This window comes from Caretta caretta, chromosome 1 (genome assembly GCF_965140235.1).
Source record: "Caretta caretta isolate rCarCar2 chromosome 1, rCarCar1.hap1, whole genome shotgun sequence".
NCBI classification, from domain to species: Eukaryota; Metazoa; Chordata; order Testudines; family Cheloniidae; genus Caretta; species Caretta caretta.
The window spans coordinates 211,784,092-211,811,066 of record NC_134206.1 but is presented as its reverse complement, the minus strand read 5'-3'; the positions used below and the strand labels follow the sequence as shown (position 1 = coordinate 211,811,066).

Genomic DNA, 26,975 nt, shown 5'->3' with positions numbered 1-26,975 from the left:
GATGTCTCAGTTGGGGGGTTGCCAGGGTAATGGGGGCGGACCCATTGCCGAGGTGTCGGGCATATTATGGGCTGGAAGCGGGAGTGGGGAGGGGCCTGGCCGGGCTTTTTCCCCTTTAAGAGGTGGTGCCGGAGCCGGGGCCATTTTCCCTTCAGCGGCGGCAGCGAGAGCGAGGAGCCGGGGGGCGAGCTGGGTGAGGAGAGGGGCAGGGACCGGACACGACCCGCAAATTGCTTCAAAGGGCAGGACGCGGGGGCTGCAACCACTCATGGGGCCGACTCCCGCCCCTGTCCTGTCGCCGCTGCCGCCGAGCCGCCCCCGACCCCGGGAGCTGTCCTGTCCCGGGGGCGCCGACCTCGGCCTGGGCGCCGTGTGTCCCCGCTGGGCACGGGGCAGCCGCGGTGCTCGGGACCCTCCTGCCTTGGGGCCGCCTCGCACCAGCGAGCGAGGGGCTCGCGTCCCTTCGCCCCCCCCTACCGCCGCCACCACCACCGCCCCCAGGGAACGGCCCTGCTCATGGGGCCGCCCCGCCCGCCGGGACTGGCCGCGCGCCCCGAGCCGCAGCTGCGCCCGCCCCCAGCGAGGGGCACGGGTGGCCGCGTGCTGCTGCTTGGCTCCCCCCGCGCGCGCGCGCGCGCGTGTGTGTGTGTGTGTGCGGGGGGGTGGCAGGCTCGCCGGGAGCCCGCGCGGTGCCTGCCACGGGCTCGCCGTGCCTTTGTTTTCTCTGCGTGAAATCGGGGGGCCTCTGTCAGCCTCCCGGGGGCGTGGTGGGGCTCCTTGAACGGGCATCTCTGTACATTGTCCCGTCCTGCTCTGCTGGCTCCGTGAGGGGGGTGGGACGTGAATCCCCCGGGTACTGAAAAGGCTTTTTTTTGTGGTGGTGGTGGTCCTAAAAGCACGTCTTGACGATGGGAAATGTTGGGGGGGCTGCGATGCGGGTCCCTCGCACCGCTAGGGGCTTGTCTTCGCTGGAGTTTTTACCTCATGAATTGATCGGCAGCTTAAGGCAGCGAACACTTTCTTTGTAAAGGCGAGTTTGGCTGTTCCCCAAACACTTGTTCCATGCTGCACCCGCTTGTCGCTCAGCCGCGGCTGGCTCCCTGGAGATGTAAACCACCAAAGTTTGGGACCATCAAGAGTAGCTTTGACAAGTGTGTTAACTATCTCGAATTAAATTGCGACCAATTGGCTAAAAGTCACAAAACTCCACTTAGCCTTACCCTACAGCACTGGTACCAGTCTGGCATCATATTGCAAGGGTTTGGACGCTGTTACCATCAGACTGCCATTTGATGGCCCTTTGCATGAAATGAATTCATGGTACAGTTTAATTCCCAGTAGCTACAAAACCACCTTCATCAGGACCCTGAACTAGTGCTCAGTCTCAGCGTTTCCACACTTCCCTACTCAGCCCTTATGTTGTAGGCTGCACATTTCCAAGCTCACTACAGATGTACATTGGGCAGGATTATTGCATGGGGATGTGGGTTCATGCTGATTATCATAGCTAATTTTTTTTGCGTTTTTATTAACCTACTGGCCTGACTGGCAGGAAGGAGACAGGGCTGCAGAAGCTGTCTGAGCCCAAGTACCCTAATTCGGAGGACATGGCATCGGGCATTGGATCCCCATCACCTTGTTCTGCTGGCAGTGATGATGAGGAGATGGAAATCCTGCTGAATAACAGCATCCCTCAGCACCCAGGTATAGATGGCATTATAGGATGTAAAAGGGAGTAGTAGTGGGTCTGTTCTACCCATTTTATTGAATGGGTGATGCACGTAAAATATGATGTGCAGGGAGGAGTTTTGTTTAGGAGCACAGGTGATTAGAATATTTGGGTCTCTTTACTGTTTCCTTTTTAAAAGGTGTGGTCTGCACACTATAGTGAGGTAGAACTTGTTTTATTCCAAGCTAGTGCAGGCTGTTGGAGGTCCCTAGGGCAGGGAGTCTGGTTTTAATGGGGCATCTGAGTGCCTGCAAGGTATATGTACCATGGCTGGGAGCAGGAAAAGTATGTGAGAGGGCAAGGTGTCTTTGGCTTCCTCTCATCCATCTGGGAGCTCAGACCTGCTGACAGTCCAGAGGAAACTGCCTTGGGCTATTGCATGACCCACTTTCTGTCTTCACCACACCCTACTCTCCAGGCTTCCCATGGATCATTCTACACTGTTCACCTTAGTCCTATTCTCAACCAGGAGTGTGAAGCCCCTGGGGGGCTGTGAGCAGGTTTCAGGGGGTCTGCCAAGCAAGGCTGGCATTAGACTTGCCAGGGCAGAAAGTCCTAGCCCTGCTGTGAGGGGCAGGAGCCCTGGGGCGCTCAGCCCCATCATCCATGGCTGAAGCCAAAGCCTGACTAACTTAACTTTTCAGGGCCCCTTGTGGCATGGGGCCCCAGCAATTGCCCTGCTTGCTACCCCCCTAGTGCTGGCCCTGACTTTTATATGCAGACAAATGGTGGTTGTGGCATGGGTGGGCCATGGAGTTTTTATAGCATGTTCGGGGTGGGGGCTCAGAAAGAAAAAGGTTGAGAATCCCTGCCTTAGTATTTGCTTCTTCAGGCCGCATACCTGGTTTTCACTATAACTGCAGTCTGTGTGGAGAATGGGGATGAAGTTACAGCTCTGGAGACCAAGCCCTGGGCTACACTGGTGGGGGGGGGAGAGTTGATGTAAGGTACACAGCTTCAGCTATGAATATAGCGTAGCTGAAGTTGATGTACCTAGACTGACTTATTGCAGCGTCTTCACAGCAGTGAGTCGACTCCGCTTGCGCCTCTTGCGGCACTGGAGTTCTGGAGTCGATGGGAGAGTGCTCAGGGATCGATTTATCGCATCTAGACTAGACACGATAAAACTACCCCTGATATATCGATTGCTACCCGCAGATCCAGTGGGGAGTGTAGACCTACCCTGAGAGTCAGCTCTCAGGTTCTATTCCCAGTTCTATTGCTGACTTGTATGGATGTACCACTCATTTTACCACTCTGTAAAATAGGAGTTCTAGAAAGGAGCTCTAGAATCATCCCCCCACACTTAGCCATTTGTGAGTCTGGGGCAGGGAGTCTTTCCAAGGGAAGTCACTTAAGTCAGTGGTTCTCACCCCATGGAAGACCTCTGTGTACCCCTAGGGGTACGCATACCCATGATTATGTCAGCTCACCTAGATATTTGCCTAGTTTTACAGCAGGCTACATAAAAAGCACAAGCAAAATCAGTTATGAACTAAAATTTCATACAGACAAAGACTTGTTTGTGCTGCTGTATATACTATACACTGAAATGTAAGTACAATATTTATGTCAGCTGATTTATTTTATAGGTATGTGGTAAAATGAGAGTCAGGAATTTTTCAGTACTAGTGTGCTATGACATTTTTGTATGTTTATGTCTGATTTTGTAAGCATGTAGTTTTTCAAGTGAGGTGAAACTTAAGGGTCTGATTTGTCTTGTGTACCCCTGAAAGGGGTACAGTAGTCTGGAAAGGTTGAGAGCCACTTACTTAAGTCACTGGGAATTTAAGAGGTTCAGGGAATGTACTGGGTGAAATCAGTGGGGGGGGGGGGCTGATAAAGCCCTAAATCAGAACTGGTTGGAAGGGAAGGATAGGGGGCCTGTCCTGGTAGATAAGATACAGGCAAATATTGCTTGAAGGGGATATATTTGTGTCCATTGTGAATATGGACCCCATCCTGAGCACATTCCTCTGTGCCCCTTCTTCTCCGGTGGCTGCATCTGCTGTGAGCTGTGGCTTCTCCCATCCTGCCTTGCTTCTGTGGTCAGGAGGCCATTTTCCCTTGGAGGCAGAATGAGTAACTTTCACTCTGTAATGGGTGGGGTGGCTGAGGAGGGAGAGAGGATGAGTGGTTGGGCTGCTGTGGATCCGGTCACAAAGGAAAGGACTGTCTGGCTGTCCATTGCTCTCTGGGCTTTGTGTGGGAAGGAGGGGGAGAGAACACAGATGGGAGTGTGTTTTTGTGGGTGGGGGAGAGTTGGCATGCATTACAACAGTGAAGGACTGAGTGTGCTGGCTGTGGTGCTGGGAAAGCACTGCTTGTGGGCTGGCTGCTGAGGCAGGGATCTGGTGAGTGAGTTGCCCTGAACAGAAGCTGCCCAGGTGGGAGTGGAAGAACCAGTTGCAGTTGACTGTTTTGTTCCTTGCTTGCCATTGTAGGGCCCCTGTCCTGTAGGAGTTTCTTCTGGGGACTCTGGGATAGAGCCCATGCCCTCATCCCTGATCAGCTGGTTCTCTTGAGCTTTCTGCTACGCTCATGCTGCCTATCCCAAAGATCAGCTGGGGGCTTCCTGTCTTGCTTTTTTCCTCCCTTACCAATTGGGGCTGCTCACATCTGACTGCTGAGTCCTCTGCATGTGGCCAGTATCTCCTAACTCCATTTTTGCTATGCTTGCTGGGCTAAGGAAATTCCTAACCTGTTAAATAACATGTGTGGCTTTGCTTGGAGAAGGAGCAGTGTGCTAACTGGGGTAAATAATGATGTGGGCACTATGAGGGTCTAAAGGCTTTTGATTTCGCCCGCTTCAGTACAGTATGATCAGTCTGTTACTGGACACTGTTAGACAGGGCTAAGACAAATGTGTGGATTTGCACGTGTGCACCAAGGAGTTAAAGAAGCAGTTGAGCTGTATGGGGAGTGGGGTATGCTGTGATGCAGCACTCTTGGATTGTGTAGTGTGGCCCAAAGGGCATGATGGTGGGGCTTGGATATATATCCATGCTTCCTAATTTTTCTGCTCTCCCCTACCTACACATCCCCTTCCAGAGCCTGAAGAAGAGCCAGAGGAAGAGTTGCTATCAGAGGCTGAAACTCCCAAAATCAAGAAGAAAAAGAAGCCCAAGAAGCTGAAGGAACCAAAAGTGCCCAAACTTAGCAAGCGTCAGAAAAAGGAGGTGAGGAATGGAGGGCTGAGTGTGAGGGGAGATTCTCCCATGGAACAGGCCCTGAAGACTGGGCACATAGGCAGTCATTCCTGTTGCTGCACAGCCTGAGGCAGAGACCCCTGGTTTGAACCCCCTGGAGTGTGCGGGAGGGTGTAGTGAGTACTCCTCTTGGATCTCTTCTCACAGCTGCCTGATCTTCTCTCTTCCCAATTTCCCCCAGCTAGGGGACAGCTCTGGTGAAGGGAATGAGTTTGTGGAGGAAGAAGAGGAGGTGCTGCACTCAGACAGTGAGGGCAGTGACTACACCCCTGGGAGGAAGAAAAAGAAGAAATTAGGGCCCAAGAAGGAAAAGAAAAACAAAGCCAAGCGCAAGGAGGAGGAGGAGGAAGAAGAGGAAGATGATGACTCAAAGGTGAGAGAGTGGGGCGATAGGCTGCCCTATCTCCTAGATCTGACCTGGCGAGACCATCACATTGCCCCCTTACAATGGCACACGGGGGCTGTCCTGCTTGTTCTTCCCTCAGTTCTCTAGACTTGGCCCATATGAGCCATATTCCCAAATTACTTTCCCCTCACCCTTAGATCTTGAGGGGGAATCCCCTGACCCAGAGTTGTCATTTCTCCCCCACACACCCCCAGACTGATGGGCTTGCCTGCAGTATATAGAAGCTAAATCCCTTTCCATTGTATCTGGTCACCCTGGGACTTGCTGCCTGTCACCTTTTACACAGGAACCCAAATCATCTGCTCAGCTCCTGGAAGACTGGGGTATGGAGGACATTGATCATATCTTCACAGAGGAGGATTACCGCACTCTCACCAACTACAAGGCTTTCAGCCAGTTTGTCAGGTAAGCTTTGAGCCGATGGGGCTTTTGGGCCTCTGGAGCAGAAGGGAAACAGGACAAAATATCCTTGTTCCCAGGACCTCAAAGCATTTTAGACATTAAATGCCCACCTTTTGGTGACAGTTACCACCAGGGAAGGGGGAATGGAGACAGCAATAAAGTGATTGGTCCCATGGTTTTGCTGTCAGTTGTAAAGCAGGGACACAAGTCCATATTTTCAGGCCCCCTTCTGCTCTAATGTAGACATCATTCTTCTCCCAGAGCTAGAAATATTTCCTCCTCAGGAGGGTGGCAGCAGCTAGTATCCCTGGGGTTAGGCTGGATTGTAGTTCCTGTGATGGGGGGGGGGAATCCAGTATCCATGTCCTTTCGGTAACACTCCCTCTTTGCCCCCACACAGGCCACTCATAGCTGCCAAGAACCCTAAGATAGCTGTCTCAAAGATGATGATGGTGCTGGGGGCCAAGTGGCGAGAGTTCAGCACTAACAACCCCTTCAAAGGCAGTTCAGGGGCCTCTGTGGCGGCTGCAGCGGCTGCGGCTGTGGCTGTGGTAGAGAGCATGGTGGCCAATGTGGATGCTGTCCTGCCCCAGCCCCCTGCTGATGTGCCACTACGTAAGGCCAAGACCAAGGAGGGCAAAGGTGAGATGAAAAACCAGGATGAGAGGTGGAATTTGGTAGCTAGAGATGTCTCACAATCTCTCTCACTCATAGGGCCTAATGCCCGACGGAAGCCCAAGGCCAGTCCTCGTGTTCCTGATATCAAGAAACCCAAAACCAAGAAGGTGGCTCCTCTGAAAATCAAACTGGGAGGATTTAGCTCCAAGCGTAAGAGATCATCAGTAAGTGACTCTTCTTCCCTTTTCTCCCCATTAGGGGGTACTGATGATGGCAGGAACTTGCAGTTGACCAGCTTCACGCTTCCCAACATGCAATGCATGAGGATGGTCCAAGGATGTAGGAGGCTGATAAACCATAGCTGCTTGACTCACCATTCTTTCTTCCTGCATTCCCCAGAGTGAAGATGAGGATCTGGATGTGGAATCAGACTTTGATGATGCTAGCATCAATAGCTACTCTGTTTCAGATGGATCCACTAGCCGCAGCAGCCGCAGCCGCAAGAAACTCAAGGCTGGGAAAAGGAAAAAGAAAGGTATCCAAGTACAGTGCTCCTCTGGGGATGGAGCACAGCTAAGGAGATGAGCGGGGAGATACGAGAATTGTCTGCTGTTGGTGTATAAGGACTCTAAAGCCCTGGACAGGAGAATTGTTTAGAGAGCTCGGGGTGGATGAACTACTGGAATGGGGTAAGACTGCTGAAAGGGAAGGGAACTTGAGTCTCCCCCACAGTTAGCACTGAAGAGTTTAATTCCTGAGGAAGGGACCGTGAGAAGCAATCCTGCCTTGGGTCCCAAAGGTAGTATAAGACATGAAGGGACCTATGCAATTATTGCAGTTGGCAACAGCTGCTTTGCTGCCCTATCCTGGGTTTCTGTTTCCACTCACCTTGGCTATTGTGGAGCAAGAGCTGCCTGCTCCTGCCTTTTTTCTCTGGATCTGGAGCAATGTCTCTCCCCCTATGTAGCCTTCTGGTGTGGCAGGGTATCCCCACTGCTGCAGGAAGGAATTCTGCCAGTGCCAATGACTTCCAATGATGTGTAACTGTAACCACCACCCTCTCCAGGTGAGGATGACTCCACAGTTCCTGTGGATGGCTATGAGACAGATCACCAGGACTATTGTGAGGTGTGTCAGCAGGGAGGAGAAATCATCCTATGTGACACCTGTCCCCGTGCCTACCACATGGTCTGCCTGGACCCAGACATGGAGAAAGCCCCAGAGGGCAAATGGAGCTGCCCACACTGTGTAAGTACCAGATTTTATACACCCAAGGGAAGAACCATGGAGGAAGGGGGTTCTGTACTCCCTGTTTCTGCAGAAGGCTAAGTTGAAGAGATGGTGGGAGGCTGGGGGCACCAGGAGGGTGGGGGGTTTTCTATACCCTGGGCTAATTTTCTTCTCTGCTGTAGGAGAAGGAGGGGATCCAGTGGGAGGCAAAGGAGGATAACTCTGAAGGCGAGGAGATCCTGGAGGATGTTGTGGGAGACCCTGAGGAGGAGGATGATCACCACATGGAGTTCTGCCGGGTCTGCAAGGATGGAGGGGAGCTGCTCTGCTGTGATGCCTGTCCCTCTTCCTACCACATTCACTGTCTAAATCCCCCACTGCCAGAGATTCCTAATGGGGAATGGCTGTGCCCTCGCTGCACTGTGAGTCTCTGCTACCCCCATTTGCCCCACCTCCACAGGGTGTGGTATCCCTCTCTGTCTCAGGGCTGTGTAGTTCCCTCAGGGATGTAACTGCTCTTCTAGCTTGCCCATTTCTTTCTGTCTTTATTTGTTTGGGGCCTCTCTCCTCCAGCCTTACAGTGCCTCATAGCTTGGTTACCTTATTTAGACTTCAGAAAGGGGCTCTATGGTCGTGGATCCCAGTGCTGGGCAGACTTGTGCTACCATGTGCAAAATGGTTCCATCGACATGGCTCCAGGGACCTGAGGCTCCAACTTTCCTGGACCCCTGAACACATCTGAGAACAAAGGCCATGGTTAAAACTATTCAATCCTAAAGTGGTGTTCATTTAGCTGAGTTCATTATCAATAGGGCACAGGTACTGGAACTAGGGGTGCTGGGGGTGCTACAGCACCCCCTGGCTTGAAGTAGTTTCCATTATATACAGGGTTTACAGTTTGGTTCAATGGTTCTCAGCACCCCCACTATACAAATTGTTCCAGCATCCCTGCAGTGGGGTGTGAATTACCTATGTGGGCTGCAGATTTGGTGTCATATGCAGAGGCCTCACATCCCAGAACAGAGCAGGCATAGATGCTTACTGCACAAGATATCACTAAGAAAAGAATTTAAAATGGTGTTGAATGTATATGTGGCTATTGAGGAGATCCACAGTGAGAAGTATACAAGTTCTCCTGCTTCAGTGCATATTCCAACCTCTGACCAATTAGGAAGAAACTTCCTTTATGGGTAGGTTTTTCCATAATTGTCCTCTAGCCATCAAGCAGGATACTGGACTAAGTGGACCCTGGGCTGATCCAGTCTAGTAGCTTCTTTTCCGTATAGAATCTATATGGGTTTACATGGCTCTAAGACGACATCTGCAAGGATCAGCAGGAGGGCCAGACCTGCCACCTGCCCCAGGAACATTGCACTCCTAAGGGCTCCTCCATCCTGGAAGAATGACAAACTAGCAAAAGTTCAGAGACAAGCCACAGATACTCAAGCACCAGAGGCTTTGAGGAGTTTGAGAGCAAAATCCATTTGGCTCAGTGAAGCCATGACTTAAGGGGATGTGTAAATTATTGGTATGTGTCTCAAGGGCACAAATGCTGGTGGGGAGTGGGGGTTGTTTGTATTAAATTCTGACATAACCACCTCCTGTCTCCCTTCTCCAGTGCCCATCGCTGAAGGGGAAGGTGCAGAAGATCTTGATCTGGAAGTGGGGCCAGCCCCCGCTGCCCACACCAGTACCCCGACCAACTGATGCAGACCCTAACACTCCCTCCCCCAAGCCCCTAGAGGGCCGGCCTGAGCGGCAGTTCTTCGTCAAATGGCAGGGCATGTCCTATTGGCACTGTTCGTGGGTGTCTGAGCTGCAGGTTAGTGGGCTCTTGGCTTGCCCAAGGGATGGACCGCTACCTTTGTGTGGTGGGAGGGATGCGTGATGCCACTCTAACCATATGTCTGTCCTGGCTGCAGCTGGAGCTGCACTGCCAAGTGATGTTCCGAAATTACCAGCGCAAGAATGATATGGATGAGCCACCCTCAGGGGACTTTGGGGGTGAGGAGGAGAAGAGCCGCAAGCGAAAGAACAAGGACCCCAAGTTCGCTGAGATGGAGGAGCGCTTCTATCGCTATGGGATCAAGCCTGAGTGGATGATGATCCACCGGATCCTCAACCACAGGTGAGGGAGGGAGCAAGGATTTGTCACAGCAAGATCCAGTGGATTCCAGCCTACAGAGATAGTGGGGAGGCTTTCTCAAGAGTGTCAAGCATGACTACGGGAATGGAATAGGATCCACTGAATTCAGTCATGGGAGGGGAAGACCCATTGTGATAAGATCCATTGAGACCCTAACCATAGATATCAGTCACACTTGGCAGAAAGAAGGTTGATCATGCACTACAGGTAAAGACAGGGGTTCCTATTATGATAGGATCAACTGGATCCCCTTCTGTGGGAAAGGGGATTTGATTTCAATTGTGCTGGAGATTATGGACATGGCTGCTTTCTTACTCCGTCCCCTTCTGTTTCCTACCTTCCTTCCCCTCTGTGCAAGGGGTGGGCTGGCTGAAGGCTGGTTCCCACGCTTGAGATTTATTGTTCTCTCTGCAGTGTGGATAAGAAGGGGAATGTCCACTATCTGATTAAATGGAGGGACCTTCCCTATGACCAGGCTTCCTGGGAGAGTGAGGATGTGGAGGTGCAGGACTATGACCTCTACAAACAGGCCTACTGGAATCACAGGTAAGAGGGTGGCGGGGGGGATCTACCTGACCTTCAGGATTGGTAGGATGAAGGGGATCAAGGAATCATTCTGCCCCTACTGACTCTTTTTTTCCATAAAGCAGAGACCCTGTGCCTGCCTTGCAGTGTGTTTCGGGGTTGGCTTGTGTCTTGGACACTCTGGATGATTTCCTTGTCCTCCTTGCTATTTGCAGCCCCTCCCCATTTGGTGTCTCCTGCAAATTCCATTAAACTCACATAGCCCCACCCACACCCAGAGAATATTTTTGTACAGGGAGCTGATGAGAGGTGAAGAAGGTCGGCCTGGCAAGAAGATAAAGAAGGTGAAGATGCGGAAGCTGGAAAGGCCCCCAGACACACCCACAGTGGATGTAAGTTACTACTCCCTGTTAGGGGGGCGGGTGGGTTCTGGGATGTGTGGGATACCTGCATCTTAAGGGGTAGAGTGTGAAGCATGTTTCTTTCTCTCCCACTAGTGATGCCAGCTGGTGCATCTGACTCGTACACATCAGTAAATTACTAAGCTGAAGGCAGAAGGATATTGTCTCCAGAGAGCCCCCCCATTGGGTTAAAGAGGATACAGAACCTTTAAATTCAGTTTTACCTTGCCATTTGGGGAGGGGACTAGCTGGCTTGTCATAGGAAGGGTTCGGTTTCCAAAGTTGAGCTCGAGATGGGATGCCATTCAGGCACAGTTGAGACACGTGGCATGGGGGATTGAGAGCTTGTTCAGGCACAGTTGAGACAGTGGCAGGATTATGGAGGCACAAGCTGGAGTCTGATGCATAGGAAACAGAAGTCTTGGTGGCTGTGTGGTTTTGTTTTTGTTTTGTTGTCTGATTGGTGCAAAGGGACTCAACATTTTTCTCCTCCTACTATAGCCAACGGTGAAGTATGACCGGCAGCCAGAGTACCTTGATGTAACAGGAGGGACGCTGCACCCCTATCAACTGGAGGGGCTGAACTGGTTGCGCTTCTCCTGGGCACAGGGCACAGACACTATCTTGGCTGATGAAATGGGGCTGGGCAAGACAGTGCAGACAGCTGTGTTCCTGTACTCTCTGTACAAAGAGGTGAGGAGCAAAAGTGGCTGATACCCACATATCTATGGGAATGCTCTCCTGTGCTGGTGGGATGCAGTTCTGTAACACTCCTGATGACTCTGTCCCCAGGGCCACTCAAAGGGACCCTTTCTGGTGAGTGCCCCACTCTCCACAATTATCAACTGGGAGCGGGAGTTTGAGATGTGGGCTCCAGACATGTATGTGGTGACCTACGTTGGGGACAAGGACAGCCGGGCCATCATCCGGGAGAATGAGTTCTCCTTCGAGGACAATGCCATACGTGGGGGAAAGAAGGCATCCAGGATGAAGGTAAAGAGCCTTAAATTGACTCCAGTTAAGCCACGGTTACAGCACATTGGCTCACTTCTAAGAGTTGAGAATTCAGGGATATGAGGACTTCAGTCTCTAGAAACCTGGTTCTGATCTGGGCCTTACTAAGTGAAAGTGGTTGCTAATTAAGGGCTGGTGGGCAATCCTCTGTGAAATAAATTCTCTGTCAGATTCCTGGTAGGACAGGTGCAGCTCATGTTGTAGACGTTTCCACTCCAAGTTCAGTAACAAATAAGGGAGGCTGCGACTAGGGCTTCCTAGATCTGTCACTGGCTCACTGTGTGACCTTAAGGAAGTCCCTTCTCTTTGCCTCCATTTCCCCATCTGTAAAGTGGATGACACTGACCTTACTTTGTAAAGGAATTTGAGATCTATAGCACTAGATAAGAGCAAAGTAGTAAACTCACAGAGACTGCAGCTCTGATTCCATGTGGAGCCTTGAAAGGGCCAGTTCCTCATAGTTCCTCTTGATATTCGTTCCACCTGACTAGGGGGCTGAAAATTTCCCCCCTCCCCCCACTTGCTTCCTTTCACTGATAGATAAATAACCTTCCTTACCACAGCTGTTAGTTTCTGTAGCATTCCAGCTTTCCCAGTAAATAACTTTTTGAACATTCTAATTGAAAAGAGCCTTTAAACCGACTGCTTGCTTTGCCAAACCTACAGACAGGCAGCCTGGTCGGGGTGATGTTGCTGCTCAAAGCTTCCACGGCAGTATAGGGAAGCTTGGATTCCTCTGCTTTCACAGAGTGGCAGTGAAATGGGAACCATGTTGACAACTCCTTGAAGCTCCAGGCAGCACTAAAACAATTTCAACTAACTAGAGTTGTATGGCGTGGATTTAGTTCTCTGGCCGTACCATTCTCACCCCCGCCCCGCCAAGTTGTTCTTCAGTAATTGTCCATTTCCCTAGCATTCTCCTTCCCTCTCTTCATCCATTTTCTAAACAGTGGACTCTTCTAGAATGAGGCTTGGCAAGTATTCAGCAGCCTCCTTAAACAGTAACTTGTGGAATCCTAAATCTAACTGAACATGGTTGCTAAGGAGGTAAAATCTATTTGTCCAAGTTGGAACTACCTCAGTGCCTGATATTAACACCTTGACTCTTGAAGCCTTGAATGATAGTGAATGGTCAGGGCAGCCTGATGCAAGGGCAGGACCTGCCCTTGCTGCTTAGGCCTGGGGCTGTACCTATACTTCCCTGTTCCCTTATGACTGATCTCTCATTTTTCCTTGCAGAAGGAAGCATCTGTGAAGTTCCATGTGCTGCTCACCTCCTATGAGCTGATCACCATTGACATGGCCATTCTGGGTTCCATTGACTGGGCCTGTCTTATTGTGGATGAAGCTCACCGGCTCAAGAACAATCAATCTAAGGTACAGAAGGAGTTCTGGAGTGATGGCAGGAGGTTGAAGGTGGTGCAATTTATAGGGGCTTTTTAAAGGCCAGATCGGGGTGTTAGCCTAATCTGCATAATACAAGCCAGAGAATGTCACCCAGTAATTCCTGATCAAGCCCATAATTCTCAGATGAGCTCCATAATGTCTTAAAAATCCAATCTTGATTTTAAGGACTTCATGTGATAAAAGAATCTAACACTGGGTGGGCAAACTATGGCCTGTGGGCCAAGCAGTGTTAAGCCAGCTCTCAAGCTGCACCACATGGCTCAGCCCCGCTCTGGTCGGGGCTGCACTACGTGACTCTGCCCCGCTCCAGCCAGGGCGCTGGGTCAGGGCCGCACCAGGCGGCTCAGTCCTGCCGAAGTCATAGCATGGCCCCGCTCTGGCTCCTACGCGCTCCAATGGGAGCTGCAGGGGCAGTGCCTGCGGATGGGGCAGCATGCAGAACTGCCTAGCCATGCCTTCTTGTAGAATCATAGAATATCAGGGTTGGAAGGGACCTCAGGAGGTCATCTAGTCCAACCCCCTCCTCAAAGCAGGACCAATCCCCAATTAAATCATCCCAGCCAGGGCTTTGTCAAGCCTGACCTTAAAAACTTCTAAGGAAGGAGATTCTACCACCTCCCTAGGTAACGCATTCCAGTGTTTCACCACCCTCCTAGTGAAAAAGTTTTTCCTAATGTCCAACCTAAACCTCTCCCTCTGCAACTTGAGACCATTACTCCTTGTCCTGTCCTCTTCTACCACTGAGAATAGTCTAGAACCATCCCCTCTGGAACCACCTCTCAGGTAGTTGAAAGCAGCTATCAAATCCCCCCTCATTCTTCTCTTCTGCAGACTAAACAATTCCAGTTCCCTCAGCCTCTCCTCATAAGTCATGTGTTCTAGACCCCTAATCATTTTTGTTGCCCTTCGCTGGACTCTCTCCAATTTATCCACATCCTTCTTGTAGTGTGGGGCCCAAAACTGGACACAGTACTCCAGATGAGGCCTCACCAATGTCGAATAGAGGGGAACGATCACGTCCCTCGATCTGCTCGCTATGCCCCTACTTATACATCCCAAAATGCCATTGGCCTTCTTGGCAACAAGGGCACACTGCTGACTCATATCCAGCTTCTCGTCCACTGTCACCCCTAGGTCCTTTTCCGCAGAACTGCTGCCTAGCCATTTGGTCCCTAGTCTGTAGCTGTGCATTGGGTTCTTCCTTCCTAAGTGCACTTATCCTTATTGAACCTCATCAGATTTCTTTTGGCCCAATCCTCCAATTTGTCTAGGTCTCTCTGTATCCTGTCCCTGCCCTCCAGCATATCTACCACTCCTCCCAGTTTAGTATCATCCGCAAATTTGCTGAGAGTGCAATCCACACCGTCCTCCAGATCATTTATGAAGATATTGAACAAAATCGGCCCCAGGACCGACCCCTGGGGCACTCCACTTGAGACCAGCTGTCAACTAGACATGGAGCCATTGATCCCTACCCGTTGAGCCTGACAATCTAGCCAACTTTCTACCCACCTTATAGTGCATTCATCCAGCCCATACTTCTTTAACTTGCTGACAAGAAGCCAGAGAAGGGACATGCCACTGCTTCCGGGAGTCACTTCAAGTAAGCGCCGCTCAGAACCTGCACCCCCAGCCTCCACCCCAGCCCTGATCCCCCTCCTGCCCTCCGAACCCCTTGGTTCCAGCCCAGAGCCCACACCCCAACCCCAATTTTGTGAGCATTCGTGGCCTGCCATACAATTTCTATTCCCCGATGTGGCCCTTGAGACAAAAAGCTTGCCCACCCTTGATCTAACACATCCCTTGTAAGTGTTCTTATGGGCTCATTGTTTAAAAACAAGCAAGCTAGGTTGTTCTGAATGAACAACGTTCCCATGATTTCCACCCCACCAAACTCATCTACAAACTTAATCAGCAATTTCATGTTTTCTCCCAGATAATAAAGCTATTAAATAATTCAAAAGAAATCCCCATCAGAATGACACCCTACTAACTACATTTAGAGATCTATTTTAGACCATTTCTGATCCATTTCAGGTGGACTACATTGACTTGTTATACTTCTAACATTTTAATCAGTGCTATGTAGTACTAAGTGGAAGTATGTTGTGTCAACAGTAACCTTTATCAGCTAAACTTAATTTCAAAGTATCAAGTCTGTCTGACAACTTTATTTTTCGTAGAACCATGTTGACTGGCATAAATACTTGTTTAATTTGGAGTACCATTTCAGCATTCCCATGTTTTTGCCTGGGACTGCTTGTTGGGTTAACCAGCCTCGTTTACTGCTTATACATACTGGCACAACCTTGACTTTTTTTCCCCCAGTTCTCTGGAACTTCCCTAGTATTCACAATTCATTAAAAATTGCCAATAATAGTTAGATCTACTTGGCCAGGGTCTCTTAAACTCTTTGAGAGGGAGGGAGCCTGAAGGAATGTAGGACTCCAGTTCAGGAGGAGGTTGAGTGGACAATATGTCAGTCTGGACAATGTCAGTCTGGAGAAGGCTGGTTGGCTGGAAGAGTCTGCAGTTCAGATACTGCACGTTTCCTTTATGCCTCTTGATTTGTGGGAATTTGCTACAGCAGGGTCTCACCCAGGCGGGTCTGAGGAGTGAGTATTAGGCAATGTGTGAATGAGATCCGCTTCTGTAAAGACACTAGCCAGGAGGTGCAGTATGTAACTGTCCCTGTAATCTAAGATGAACCCTGGCTTGAAGGGTTGATTCTGGAAGGAATATTCGTCTATGGCACAGTATCTTGTGTTGGAAAGGGGGACCTGCAGACTACCTGGATGAGTCCATTGACTCCCTTCCTTTCTTTCTTCTCAGTTTTTCCGGGTGCTGAATGGATATTCCCTCCAGCACAAGCTACTGCTCACAGGAACCCCTCTGCAGAACAACCTGGAGGAACTGTTCCACCTGCTCAACTTCCTGACACCGGAGAGATTCCAGTATGTCTTGTAATGCAGGCCCAGACCGAGTCTGCTCCCTCGCCCCCTCCCCCCCATTTGTCTCCCTGTGGACCTGCATCTCCTTCCCTTGCGGCTCCTGCCCTGAGTGCTTGTTTTTCCTGCAGTAACTTGGAAGGCTTCCTGGAAGAGTTTGCAGACATTGCCAAGGAGGATCAGATCAAGAAGCTGCATGACATGTTGGGCCCACATATGCTGAGGCGCCTCAAGGCTGATGTTTTCAAGAACATGCCCTCCAAGACTGAACTCATTGTCCGGGTGGAGCTGAGCCCCATGCAGAAGTGAGCATGGGAGGGTGGAGGAGCTACTTGAGACCAACTTATGCCTTATCTAGGTCCATATGCTTTGGACATACTGGGCGGGATCCAGAATTCTTGCTGCCACTGGCAGGGAGGAATAATCTTACACACTCACGTAATAATGACTGACTGTTGGCAGAGTATAGGTAGCACTAGCAGGGAAGAATTGCCTAGGTAGTGCCAGGAGCTGGACTGATGCTAGCTGGGGTGTGCGTGTGGGTGTTATCAGCCCTTTTGTGATGGGGGCTTAGTGACTCAGATTCTCTCTTCACAGGAAATACTATAAATACATTTTGACAAGGAACTTTGAGGCACTGAATGCACGAGGTGGTGGCAACCAGGTCTCCCTGCTCAATGTGGTCATGGATCTGAAGAAATGTTGTAACCACCCTTACCTCTTTCCCGTTGCTGCTATGGTATGTTCTAGTCCTTCAGTCCTCCTCTGAGCAAGGCCCCTTACCATTCACATGGGGTGAGCCTGAACTTCCTGCCCCTTAATTTGGGCTTGAGATGTTTGTAGGCCCTTCCTTTATTTCCCTGTGCAGCCCCTGCCAAGTGACAAGCAGAGGGAGTCTCTGAAGGGGCCACAAGAGGTAGGGAGGGGAAGATTCAATAAGAGAAAGGAGTGGGAAGAAAGAGAAATGGAATGGGAGTGTAGGAGCCAAACTGCAAGATACCAGTTGAACAAAGGATGATAGTGCTGAGCACCATCGTGGTGCGAGAGTCAGAAATTTAAGAGAAAATGTACCTCCTCTTCAATTCCTCCCCCAGGAAGCTCCAAAGATGCCAAATGGGATGTATGATGGTAGTGCCCTGATCCGGGCATCTGGGAAACTGCTGCTGCTCCAGAAGATGTTGAAGAACCTCAAGGAAGGAGGCCACAGGGTGCTCATCTTCTCACAGGTAATGGGGCAGTGCCTCCCAGAGGCTGGGGACCCTGTGTGTGAGAGGGGCAGCAATCCAGTTTGGTATCTTCCTGCTCAGCTTTATCTCCTTGTTCCCAGATGACTAAAATGTTGGATCTTTTGGAGGATTTTCTGGAACATGAAGGGTACAAATATGAGCGGATTGATGGTGGGATCACAGGGAACATGCGCCAGGAGGCCATTGATCGCTTCAATGGTATGGAACCCTATACACCCCACAGAAAATGAGAACCCTCCCTCACCTCACAAATGCTCGAGGCCCCACATCTGCTGCTAACCCTTAGTGCTGATCTGCAGCACATCCTCTATGCCATTTTTAGGCCTTTGGGTTGACACTGCCCCCATGCATAAGGGGCTGGATGTGATGAGTCTGTGGAGTTGAATCTAATGCGCATGCTCTCCCCCATCCCCTTCGCTCTCCCCCTGAAGCTCCTGGTGCTCAGCAGTTCTGCTTCCTGCTTTCCACTCGAGCTGGGGGGCTCGGTATCAACCTGGCCACAGCAGACACAGTGATTATCTATGATTCAGACTGGAACCCACACAATGACATCCAGGTAAGGTTGTAGGATGGTATTAGAGTCACTAATGGTAATAGGTGACCCTTAAGAATGAGAGGTGGTGAAAGAGAAAGTGGAGGGAGGGGAGAGAAGGAAGTATATATGTAGTCAGGCAGGGGAGGGGGAGACTCCACTGTGAAGAAACAAAGCACTAAGTGGGGAGGGGGCGGCTGGAAGGGATTTGGCAGGGAAGGCTGCTCCCAAAGGGTAATCTGCAGGAAATGGAAGGGGAGAGTGAAAGAGCCCAGGAAGGTCAGGGTTATGTAAAAGAGCCCAGGAAGGTCAGATGGGTGAAGTAGTGTAGTATTTGGTTTTGGGGTTGATTTGAATACATCTTCCCCCTCAGGCTTTCAGCCGTGCACACAGGATCGGACAGAACAAGAAAGTGATGATTTACCGTTTTGTGACACGGGCTTCAGTAGAAGAGCGTATCACTCAGGTGGCCAAGAAGAAGATGATGCTAACACATCTGGTGGTGAGGCCAGGGTTGGGCTCCAAGACGGGCTCCATGTCCAAGCAGGAGCTTGATGACATCTTGAAGTTCGGGACTGAGGAGCTCTTCAAGGATGAGGCCACTGAGGGTGGTGAGTGCCTGGGTGTTGTCTAGGGCAGTGATTTTCAAACTTTTTTTTTCCCCCCAGGGACCCAGTTGGAGAAAATTTGTTGATGCGTAACTGGGGATGAGCGGTTTGGGGTGTGGGAGGTGCTCGGGGTGGGGCCAGGAATGAGGGGTTCAGGAGGTGGGAGGGGGCTCTGGGCTGGGGCTGGGGGTGCAGGCTCTGGGCTGGGGCTAGGGATGAGGATGAGGGGTTTGGGGTGCAGGAAGGACTGGGTTTTGGGGGGGCTCAGGGCTGGGGCAGGGGGTTGGGGTGTGGACTTACTTCTGGTGGTTCCTGATCAGCAGTGCAGCCACCAGAAGCGGCCAGCAGCAGGTCCAGCTCCTAGGCAGAGGCATGCAAGCAGCTCCATGCGGCTCTTGCCTGCAGGCACCACCCTCCCTCCTCCTCCCCTCCAGCTCCCATTGGCTGGTGCTCGGGGCCAGGGCAGTGTGCAGCACCCCGTGGCCTCCTTGCCTAGAAGCTGGACCTGCTGCTGCCCGCTTCCAGGGCACAGTGCAGTGTCAGAACAGGTAGGCACTAGCCTGCCTTAGCTGGGCAGCACCGCTGACACAACTTTTAACATGCTGGTGCTGACCAGAGCTGCTAGGGTCCCTGTGTGCTGAGCAAGGTGACCCAGTGCCTTACATGCTGCAACACAATACTGGGTCATGACCCGAACTTTGATAAGTACTGGTCGTGGGGATGCTGCCCAACAGGTGGGGATGCTTTGTCCTCCACTGAATGGCAAGAGGGCTGAATGCTGCCTCATGGAGAGGCCTTCTGTGGCACACACCCAAAAGGCTCTTGAGTCTCAACACCAACTGACTGTGCTCCTCTCCTTCAGGTGATAGCAAAGAGGGTGAGGACAGCAGTGTCATCCACTACGATGACAAGGCAATCGAGCGACTACTGGATCGAAATCAGGATGAGACTGAAGACACAGAGCTGCAGGGCATGAATGAGTATCTCAGCTCCTTCAAGGTGGCCCAGTATGTGGTACGGGAAGAAGAGATGGGGGTGAGTGTCTTGCCCCTCCTGTTCCAGGGTGCAGGAGTTAAACAGGAACAGATGTGACTAGGATGTGGACATGCGTAGGGTTCCTCTGGAAAGTGGTGGGGAGGGGTAAGCAGCAGGTATCTGCCCCGGTGGGGGTTTTGAATGCATGGCTATTATCGTATCCCTCTCTCCCTGGAGCAGGAGGAGGAGGAGGTGGAGCGGGAGATCATCAAGCAAGAAGAGTCAGTGGACCCCGATTACTGGGAGAAGTTGCTGCGTCACCACTATGAACAGCAGCAGGAGGACCTGGCTAGGAACCTGGGCAAGGGTAAACGTATCCGCAAGCAGGTCAACTACAATGACGGCTCCCAGGAGGACAGAGGTACAAGAGGGACACCCACAGGGATTTTTTTTTTTTTTTGTGGGGGCTGGGGAGAACAGGACCTGCAAGGATAGGGTCTGTCAGGCTCACTTTTTTTTCTCCTCCAGATTGGCAGGATGACCAGTCAGATAACCAGTCGGATTATTCAGTGGCTTCTGAGGAAGGAGATGAGGATTTTGATGAGAGATCTGAAGGTAGGTGCCCTAGGAGCCTGGGCAGTATGTCTGGGAGGTGGCAATCAGCACACCTTGGCTTGGGAGCTTGGTGCTCCAGTCCATCTCCATGTAGCATAGGATGCCATGAATGAATGTTCTCACTGTGGTAGGTTGTGTACCTCTTACTGCTTGTCTGTCTTCCAGCTGCTCGCCGGCCCAGTCGCAAAGGCCTGAGAAACGACAAAGACAAGCCCCTGCCTCCTCTTCTTGCCCGTGTGGGAGGGAACATTGAAGTAAGTGGTACCCTGGAAAGGGCCTTTCAGTCCATGTGTTTGTGTGCCTGGGGCTCTCACTATACCTGTCCTTCCTTTTTCCAGGTGCTGGGCTTCAATGCCCGCCAGCGCAAGGCCTTCCTTAATGCCATCATGCGCTATGGGATGCCACCCCAGGATGCCTTCACCACCCAGTGGCTTGTCCGGGACCTGCGTGGCAAGTCTGAGAAGGAGTTCAAGTGAGTCTCTGCATTGGGCAAGGGAAGGGAGGAGGCAGCATCTGTGAACCCACTGGGAAAGGGTGAGAATGGTAGCAGAGGGCTCAAGGGGTAAAGGGGGCTTGCATGCTGCAGGGGCAAGAAGCCTGTTTGGGGAGGCTGAGGAGGAATAACCAAAGGGGAAACTGAACCAAGGGAAGGGAGCTCAGGAACTGTCCTGGAGTACTTACAGGTCTGAGCCAGGAGCCTGTTGCTTGGGTCACTGGGGACTAGGAGCCGCAAGGCAACTTTTCCAGTATATGTTGGACCTTCAGGCTGATCTAATACTGCTACAGGGCCTACGTCTCGCTGTTCATGCGTCACCTATGTGAGCCGGGAGCAGATGGTGCGGAGACCTTCGCAGATGGGGTTCCACGGGAGGGGCTGTCCCGCCAGCATGTCCTCACCCGCATTGGGGTCATGTCACTCATACGCAAAAAGGTGGGTGCTTAGTGGAGCAATGCTGAACTCTCCCTCCACCCCACATCATCCCTTTATCCTCTTATCACAGAAGCCCTGAGCTCTTGTATGCAGTGGACAAACAAGTGGCTGCTCTCTTCCTCTCCCACCCATCTTTGGGGACTCCCCAGCCTGTGGTGTCTTGAGCGATCCCCATCTACCCTGCTTAGAGAGGCAACTTAGTGTGATCTCTCCCATGATGTGTCTTTCTCTGCTTTCCCACCAGGTGCAGGAATTCGAGCATGTGAATGGGCGCTGGAGTATGCCAGAACTGGCAGAGATAGAGGAGAACAAGAAGCTTTTGCAGCCAGGCTCGCCCTCCCCCAAAACCCCCACACCCTCCACACCAGGGGACACACAGCCTAACACACCTGCCCCTGCCCTTCCACCTGGTGAGACCCTTCCCCTTGCATAGCCCCGCGTCCTACCCCTACCAGTGCTGTTCCCCTCACCTGAGCTGTGGTGGGGAGGACCTTAGGGTGGACGCAGATCAACCTGCCTCTCAGGTTAGGAGGGCTGCCCCCAAGAGATGCGCATGCCCTTAAAGGCACGAGAGAACATTGCCTTTCCCTGGGTGGGCTGTGGCCAACAGGCAACTCCTGCATCTGTCCTGTGGGGTCTGAGGGCTTTGGTGCCATTGTGGTTCAAGTTAGGGTGGAGGTCCATTTTGTGGGAGCTAAGGGAAAGGTGCACCAAGTTGCAATGAGGGTCAGCTTACTGATGGTCTCTTTTTTTTTTTTTTTTTTTTTCATAAAAATATGCTGGTCTTGGGTGGGGGAGGCACAGAAGAGGGTGTGAAGGTGGAAGAAGGAGCCAGTACTAGGGAGCAAGGGGAGCCCATGGAGTCTGAGAAGGAATCCAACCTACCTGCTGCTGAAGCAGAGATCCCAATGGAGGTGAGTTAGTAGCTGTTTTTGTTGTCATACTTTTATAGGTATCTCTTCTTCTGTTGTGCCTATTGTTGTTGCCCTGTCCCCTTCTCTCCTTTCTCCACACTCCCACCCCACCCCCCGTGCCTGGGACAGAGCTAGACTCTGGGGATTCCTAGGAAGAATGCATCTTCTTGTTAACACTCTGTAGAGGTATGAAGCAGCCCTATTTTGTTCTCTCCAGCACTCTGTTCTCCCACAGCTACCCTCTGTGGCACACTCAGATGTCTTTCACCGTGCCTTCAGCTTCCGGTGATGGGTGGGGTTTCATAGGCTTTGTCCATACACTGCTCCTCCTTGAGTGAACAGGCTTTCTCTCATCAGCAGTGTGCCCAGCCTGTGGAGACACCCCCACAAGAGGCAAAGTCCCCAGTGAACCCCCCAGAAGCAGAGGAGAAAAAGCCAGAGGAAACAGAGGTGAAGGAGGAGCCAATGGAAATGGAAAGCAAAGGTATTAGTTGCAGGTTGTTAGAAGCCCAGAACTATGTGCAGGACCCCAGTTGTCTGTACAGCTCTGGAAACGTGCTACTATCCTCTTTTGGTCAGGGTGAGGCTTGAAACATAAATGTGAATGGGGATCACATGGCTGTGATTGCGGAAACAGACCAGGTTTTAGACTGAACAGTTAAACCCTCTGTAGCTACCAGACTTGATCTCATGGCTTCTATTACTCTTTTCTCATGCAGCTGATGTGGAGAAGATTGAAGATAGAGTGTCTACTGAGCCCTCTGCTGAACCTCCAACCATCAACCTGGATGAGAAGGGTGAGTGTGGTAGGGTACTGCCAGCCCTCTTAATTCTCCACCTTCTAGAGGGGTACCTCGTGAGTGCACTGTGGTACTCTATTTTCTCTCTAATGGGTCCTTCTTTCTGCAGAGGAGAAGAAGGAAGATGACAAGAGAGATGTGGTGATGCTGCAGAATGGGGAGATGCTGAAGGACTCTCTTGATGAGAGGCACAAGAAGGCAGTGAAGCAGCGCTTCATGTTCAACATAGCTGATGGTGGCTTCACTGGTATGAGGGGCCTGAGTGCAGCTACACTTACTCTGCCTCTGCTCATCTTAGTGAAATCCCTTTTGACTTTTTTTTTCTTTTTTTCCCATTCTCAGAGTTGCATTCTCTATGGCAAAATGAAGAACGAGCAGCAACTGTCACCAAGAAAACCTACGAGATCTGGCACCGGCGCCATGACTACTGGCTCCTGGCTGGGATCATCAAGTATCCTTCCTCTGACAAAATACCCTTTTTTCCTTTCTGGGAATCTGACCCATCCCCATAAAGGGATCTTATCAAGTGGTGGCTGGAATATAGTTAATGGGATAGCCTCATATTTACCCACCCCAACCAAGATCACAGCTCCATCTGGGGATCTTAACAGGAGTTGCTACAATATAGTGAGTAAGATAGTCTCGTCTCTTGTATCACATTGGGTGTGAGGGAGATGGAATCCTCTTTGCCTGGAATATGTGTTCCCTTGTTTTCATTACCTTTGTTTGCCTGAGCTCCTCTATCTCAGTCATGGCTATGCCCGCTGGCAGGACATTCAGAATGATCCACGTTATGCCATCCTCAATGAACCCTTCAAGGGTGAGATGAACAGGGGCAACTTCCTGGAGATCAAGAATAAGTTCCTGGCCAGGAGGTTCAAGGTAGGAGCTGCAGAAAGAAAATTGAGGGCGTCTGCCTATCTGAGACTATTTCTGATGGATAAAGAGAGCATTGCTATCTTTCATGCTTGCCCACTGTTAGGTTCTCCTGCAATCTATGAAGAGGATTGGGAGTGCTTTGGCATCAAAGGGGTGGTGTTTGGTTTTTTTCCCTCTTCTTTCTCCACCCTCAAGCTCCTTGGTGTTACAGCCCTCTTAGGGTATGTCTAGACTAGGTTAAAATAATTTTAAAGCATGTTTGACATATAGAATCCTAGCATAGATAGTGCATGTTGTATTGACACTGCTATAGTAAAGTTCTAAAACAAGTTAACCCATGCTTCAATAAAACCATTTTTCTTCTAGTCTAGCCATGCCCTGGGAGACTACACAAGAACTGGTTTTTTTGTTACTGTTTTATTTTGGTTTTGTTAACATGTTTGTTTTTCTGATTGAATTACTATGAAAATTGTCCCAGACTGCTCTGCCTACCGAAAAGAGAATAGTGGCCATTTGCCTGCTTAAGAGCACTTGTTCCTGGGGTTTAGGGGGGAAGAGGGAAGGAAGAAATGGCCTGAAGGTCCTTCAAGGAACACCTACTGTGAATGTGTTTGTGTGGTCTGTTTGCTCCTTCAAGGGATAAAGAGGATAAAACCATGAAGGTACCTGAGGGAACAGTCCCTGAAAAAGTGAGCTATAGTTGCATGGAGAAGAGGATGCTTAGGAGATGATTTTTTGTTCTGGGACAGGACTAGTTCTTTTGTGCATAGTGTCTAGCACAGTGGGGACCTGATCCTTGACTGGCATTTCTAGGCACTACCCCAATATAAATAAGAGCCTGGGAAATGGAGCTAAGGGAAGGAGCTGCAGTAGCTCAAGCCTGAGAAGATGGGGTGGGGATGTTGGCAGAAGGTAAGTCTTAGAATCTGGGGGAGTAGGAAGGTGTTTGATAGGCTGCTCTGCAGGAAATAACTGGAGGTGGTGTGGCAAGGCTCTCATATATCCTTTCTCTCTCAGCTGCTGGAGCAGGCACTGGTGATTGAGGAGCAGCTGCGGCGAGCTGCCTATCTGAACATGTCAGAAGATCCATCGCACCCGTCTATGGCCCTCAATACACGTTTTGCTGAGGTGGAGTGTCTGGCGGAGAGCCACCAGCACCTGTCCAAGGAGTCAATGGCTGGGAACAAGCCAGCCAATGCTGTTCTTCACAAAGGTGAGGCAGTAGATCGTGCTGAGCAAAGGTGGACTTGTCTTATGCTGCTATTTCCTCTCCTTCCCCCCCCACCCGTTTCCCCCTGCGCAGGTGCCCCTTCCCCCTCTAAATACACACCCCTTTCTCTTCCAGTTTTGAAGCAGCTGGAGGAGCTTCTGAGTGACATGAAGGCAGATGTGACTCGGCTGCCTGCCACTATTGCCCGCATCCCACCTGTGGCTGTGCGCCTCCAGATGTCTGAGCGTAACATCCTCAGTCGATTGGCTAACCGCAGCAGTGAACCTCCTCCCCCACCGCCTCCCCAACAGGTAAGCATCCTCCCCTCCCCTGTCCAGTAGAGATCCCCATCCCTCTTGGCGCTTAATCCACCCCACTCCAATCGGGTTGTTTAGCGGGAGGGAGTGGGACCCATGGGGAGTGTCCCAGCTGGACGGGTGCTGTCAGTAAGAGCTCCTAATGCATGTTTTCACCCACAGGTGGCCCAGCAGCAATGAGTCCTTGGCTTGGTACTGTTGACTTCTCGACCAAGCTGAAAAGATCCTTCTTCACACGCTACCCTTCCTCTGCCTGACGTTCCTGATCGGGTGCTGTTCCCCTTGTTGGACGTTGCTGCACGGGCCTCCCTGGGGGCGAGGAGACTCCTCCCTCTGCCGCCAGCCTGCACAAGCAAGGAGTGTGTCAGGGCTAGAGGGGGACATGATGGACTCTGTACATAGTGACTGGAGGCCACAGCGCCATGTCCTGTTACACAGAATCTAGGCTGCACTGCTCGCTGCCTCAGCCTGGAGTTCCACGTTTTTTGTTTTAATCTTATTTTGAGTTTGTTTACTGAGACGAGTGTACAGATGAGACCAAGCAAAAGTCAGGACAGAGACACAGCTACCTCCATCAAGATCGTTTTTAATACAAAAACTGACTGGACTTGTCCACTAATAAACAGCTAAAAAAGATGAAAAAAATCTTGATAAAACTGAAAAATAAAGGTTTCCTTGTATTTTATTCTGCTGTCTTTCGTAGCTGTGCCGAGAAGCTGTAGGGCGGAAATAGCAGGAGCTAAACAAGCAATCTCTGGTGGAGTGCTGCTGCTGCTTTGCCCTTCTGGGGCATGGCACAGGGTGGGTCCCTGGTATCCTGTGGCATGAGCTGCCTTCTGTGCTCCACAAAGACAGAAATATTGTCAGATCCTCATTTGCATGCTGCGATGCTGCTACCTCCTTTCCAGCCCAATCTGTGATCAGTGCAGATCTGTCATTTATATTACTGCTCAGGTAATGAGCTGTCAAAGGCTTGTTGCCGGCTTAGGGCCCTCATGTCCCTGATTTCTGTACCTTTACAAATGCTAAGTAGTATGTCTATGCTATAGTTAAAAACCTGCAGCTGTCCTGTGTCAGCTGACTCAGGTTAAGGGGCTGTTGACTTCCCGACCAAGCTCAAATGATCCTTCTTCACACTTGACCCTTCCTCTGCCTGCCATTCCTGATTGGGTGCTGTTTCCCTTGTAGATGATTTGGGCTCTGAGTCAGGTGTCTTATCATAGTGTAGATATACCCAAGGTGCTAGTAAGCTATGCCCAGTTTCTGATCTCTATGGCTACTGTCTTCTCCCCCATAACTGAGTCAGTGCTGCTAGGGCTGCTGCTGTCAGTACGCACCTGGCCAGAGCTGCCTGCTTCTGCTTTTAGCAGGGCCAGACTTTTGGGCTTGATAGCTCCCCACCTTGCCATTTTTGGAGCAGAGGGTGGTAATTGCTCTGATCTGGCAAATACATAAGTGCACATTTACCCTCCTCTCCCCCAAAATTCTGGAGCAGCTGTTGGGACAAATCCAGTGTTGCTATCTCTAACTCTTTGTTGTTAATTTCATTGTATGTGATATTTGGACAGAAGTGAACTCAGCATAATCTCTGCTGTCTAATATTAAACATTTTAGTTCTACAGCCTGTGAAGGAAAAATCTGAAATGTACCCCTTAAAGTTTCAGAAGGCAAATAAGTTCCTTTACACTTACAATTTGATAGTCTCCTGCAGTAGCAGCCTAAGGCATGTTTGAACAAACACAGGGTAAATCTATGCTGTAGAACCTCTACCAGCATAGCCAGAGTATTTTAGCTGTGTCATGTAACTGTAGCTTATGCTGCCATAACTCTGTCCCTATAAGCACATCACCTCCCCAAACACGTGGCTAGGTCAATAAACCCTCTGCCCTTGACACTGCTGGGGTTAGCCTAG

At 50.8% G+C, this 26,975-nt stretch overlaps 1 protein-coding gene and 1 non-coding gene across 5 annotated transcripts; both read left to right on the top strand.

Annotated features, from left to right (window-relative positions):
- Nucleotides 1-101: 101 nt before the first annotated feature.
- On the top strand, nucleotides 102-25,748 carry CHD4 (chromodomain helicase DNA binding protein 4). 4 transcript variants are annotated; one of them, XM_048820545.2, is made up of 40 exons: nucleotides 102-193; nucleotides 1,553-1,704; nucleotides 4,781-4,908; nucleotides 5,120-5,311; nucleotides 5,631-5,749; nucleotides 6,147-6,388; nucleotides 6,461-6,588; nucleotides 6,764-6,899; nucleotides 7,431-7,612; nucleotides 7,777-8,016; nucleotides 9,213-9,416; nucleotides 9,517-9,722; nucleotides 10,155-10,286; nucleotides 10,561-10,657; nucleotides 11,168-11,359; nucleotides 11,459-11,659; nucleotides 12,920-13,057; nucleotides 15,920-16,041; nucleotides 16,167-16,340; nucleotides 16,633-16,774; nucleotides 17,130-17,261; nucleotides 17,363-17,480; nucleotides 17,714-17,838; nucleotides 18,188-18,425; nucleotides 19,285-19,457; nucleotides 19,635-19,818; nucleotides 19,926-20,012; nucleotides 20,178-20,266; nucleotides 20,351-20,484; nucleotides 20,799-20,943; nucleotides 21,188-21,353; nucleotides 21,748-21,857; nucleotides 22,215-22,341; nucleotides 22,577-22,654; nucleotides 22,767-22,904; nucleotides 23,000-23,108; nucleotides 23,407-23,539; nucleotides 24,554-24,749; nucleotides 24,882-25,057; nucleotides 25,226-25,748. In XM_048820545.2, the coding sequence occupies exons 2-40, from the start codon at nucleotides 1,608-1,610 to the stop codon at nucleotides 25,241-25,243; spliced, it is 5,748 nt and encodes a 1,915-aa protein (XP_048676502.2). In that variant the 5' UTR covers nucleotides 102-193; nucleotides 1,553-1,607; the 3' UTR covers nucleotides 25,244-25,748. The 4 variants fall into 4 exon arrangements, with proteins under 4 accessions (XP_048676502.2, XP_048676496.2, XP_048676488.2 ...); XM_048820539.2 differs by lacking the exon at nucleotides 102-193 and having other exon boundaries at nucleotides 19,638-19,818; nucleotides 22,227-22,341; XM_048820531.2 differs by lacking the exon at nucleotides 102-193 and having other exon boundaries at nucleotides 19,638-19,818; nucleotides 22,218-22,341.
- LOC125630703 (small Cajal body-specific RNA 11) lies at nucleotides 21,381-21,523 on the top strand. The gene has a single exon (XR_007354756.1).
- Nucleotides 25,749-26,975: the final 1,227 nt, after the last annotated feature.

Excerpts from the sequence above, each read along its gene's own strand:
- CHD4 (XM_048820545.2), top strand. The coding sequence starts at position 1,608 with ATGGCATCGGGCATTGGATCCCCATCACCTTGTTCTGCTGGCAGTGAT. Across the intron at positions 17,839-18,187 it reads ACCCACACAATGACATCCAG|GCTTTCAGCCGTGCACACAG; the intron begins GTAAGGTTGTAG and ends CTTCCCCCTCAG. Across the intron at positions 20,485-20,798 it reads AAGTCTGAGAAGGAGTTCAA|GGCCTACGTCTCGCTGTTCA; the intron begins GTGAGTCTCTGC and ends ATACTGCTACAG.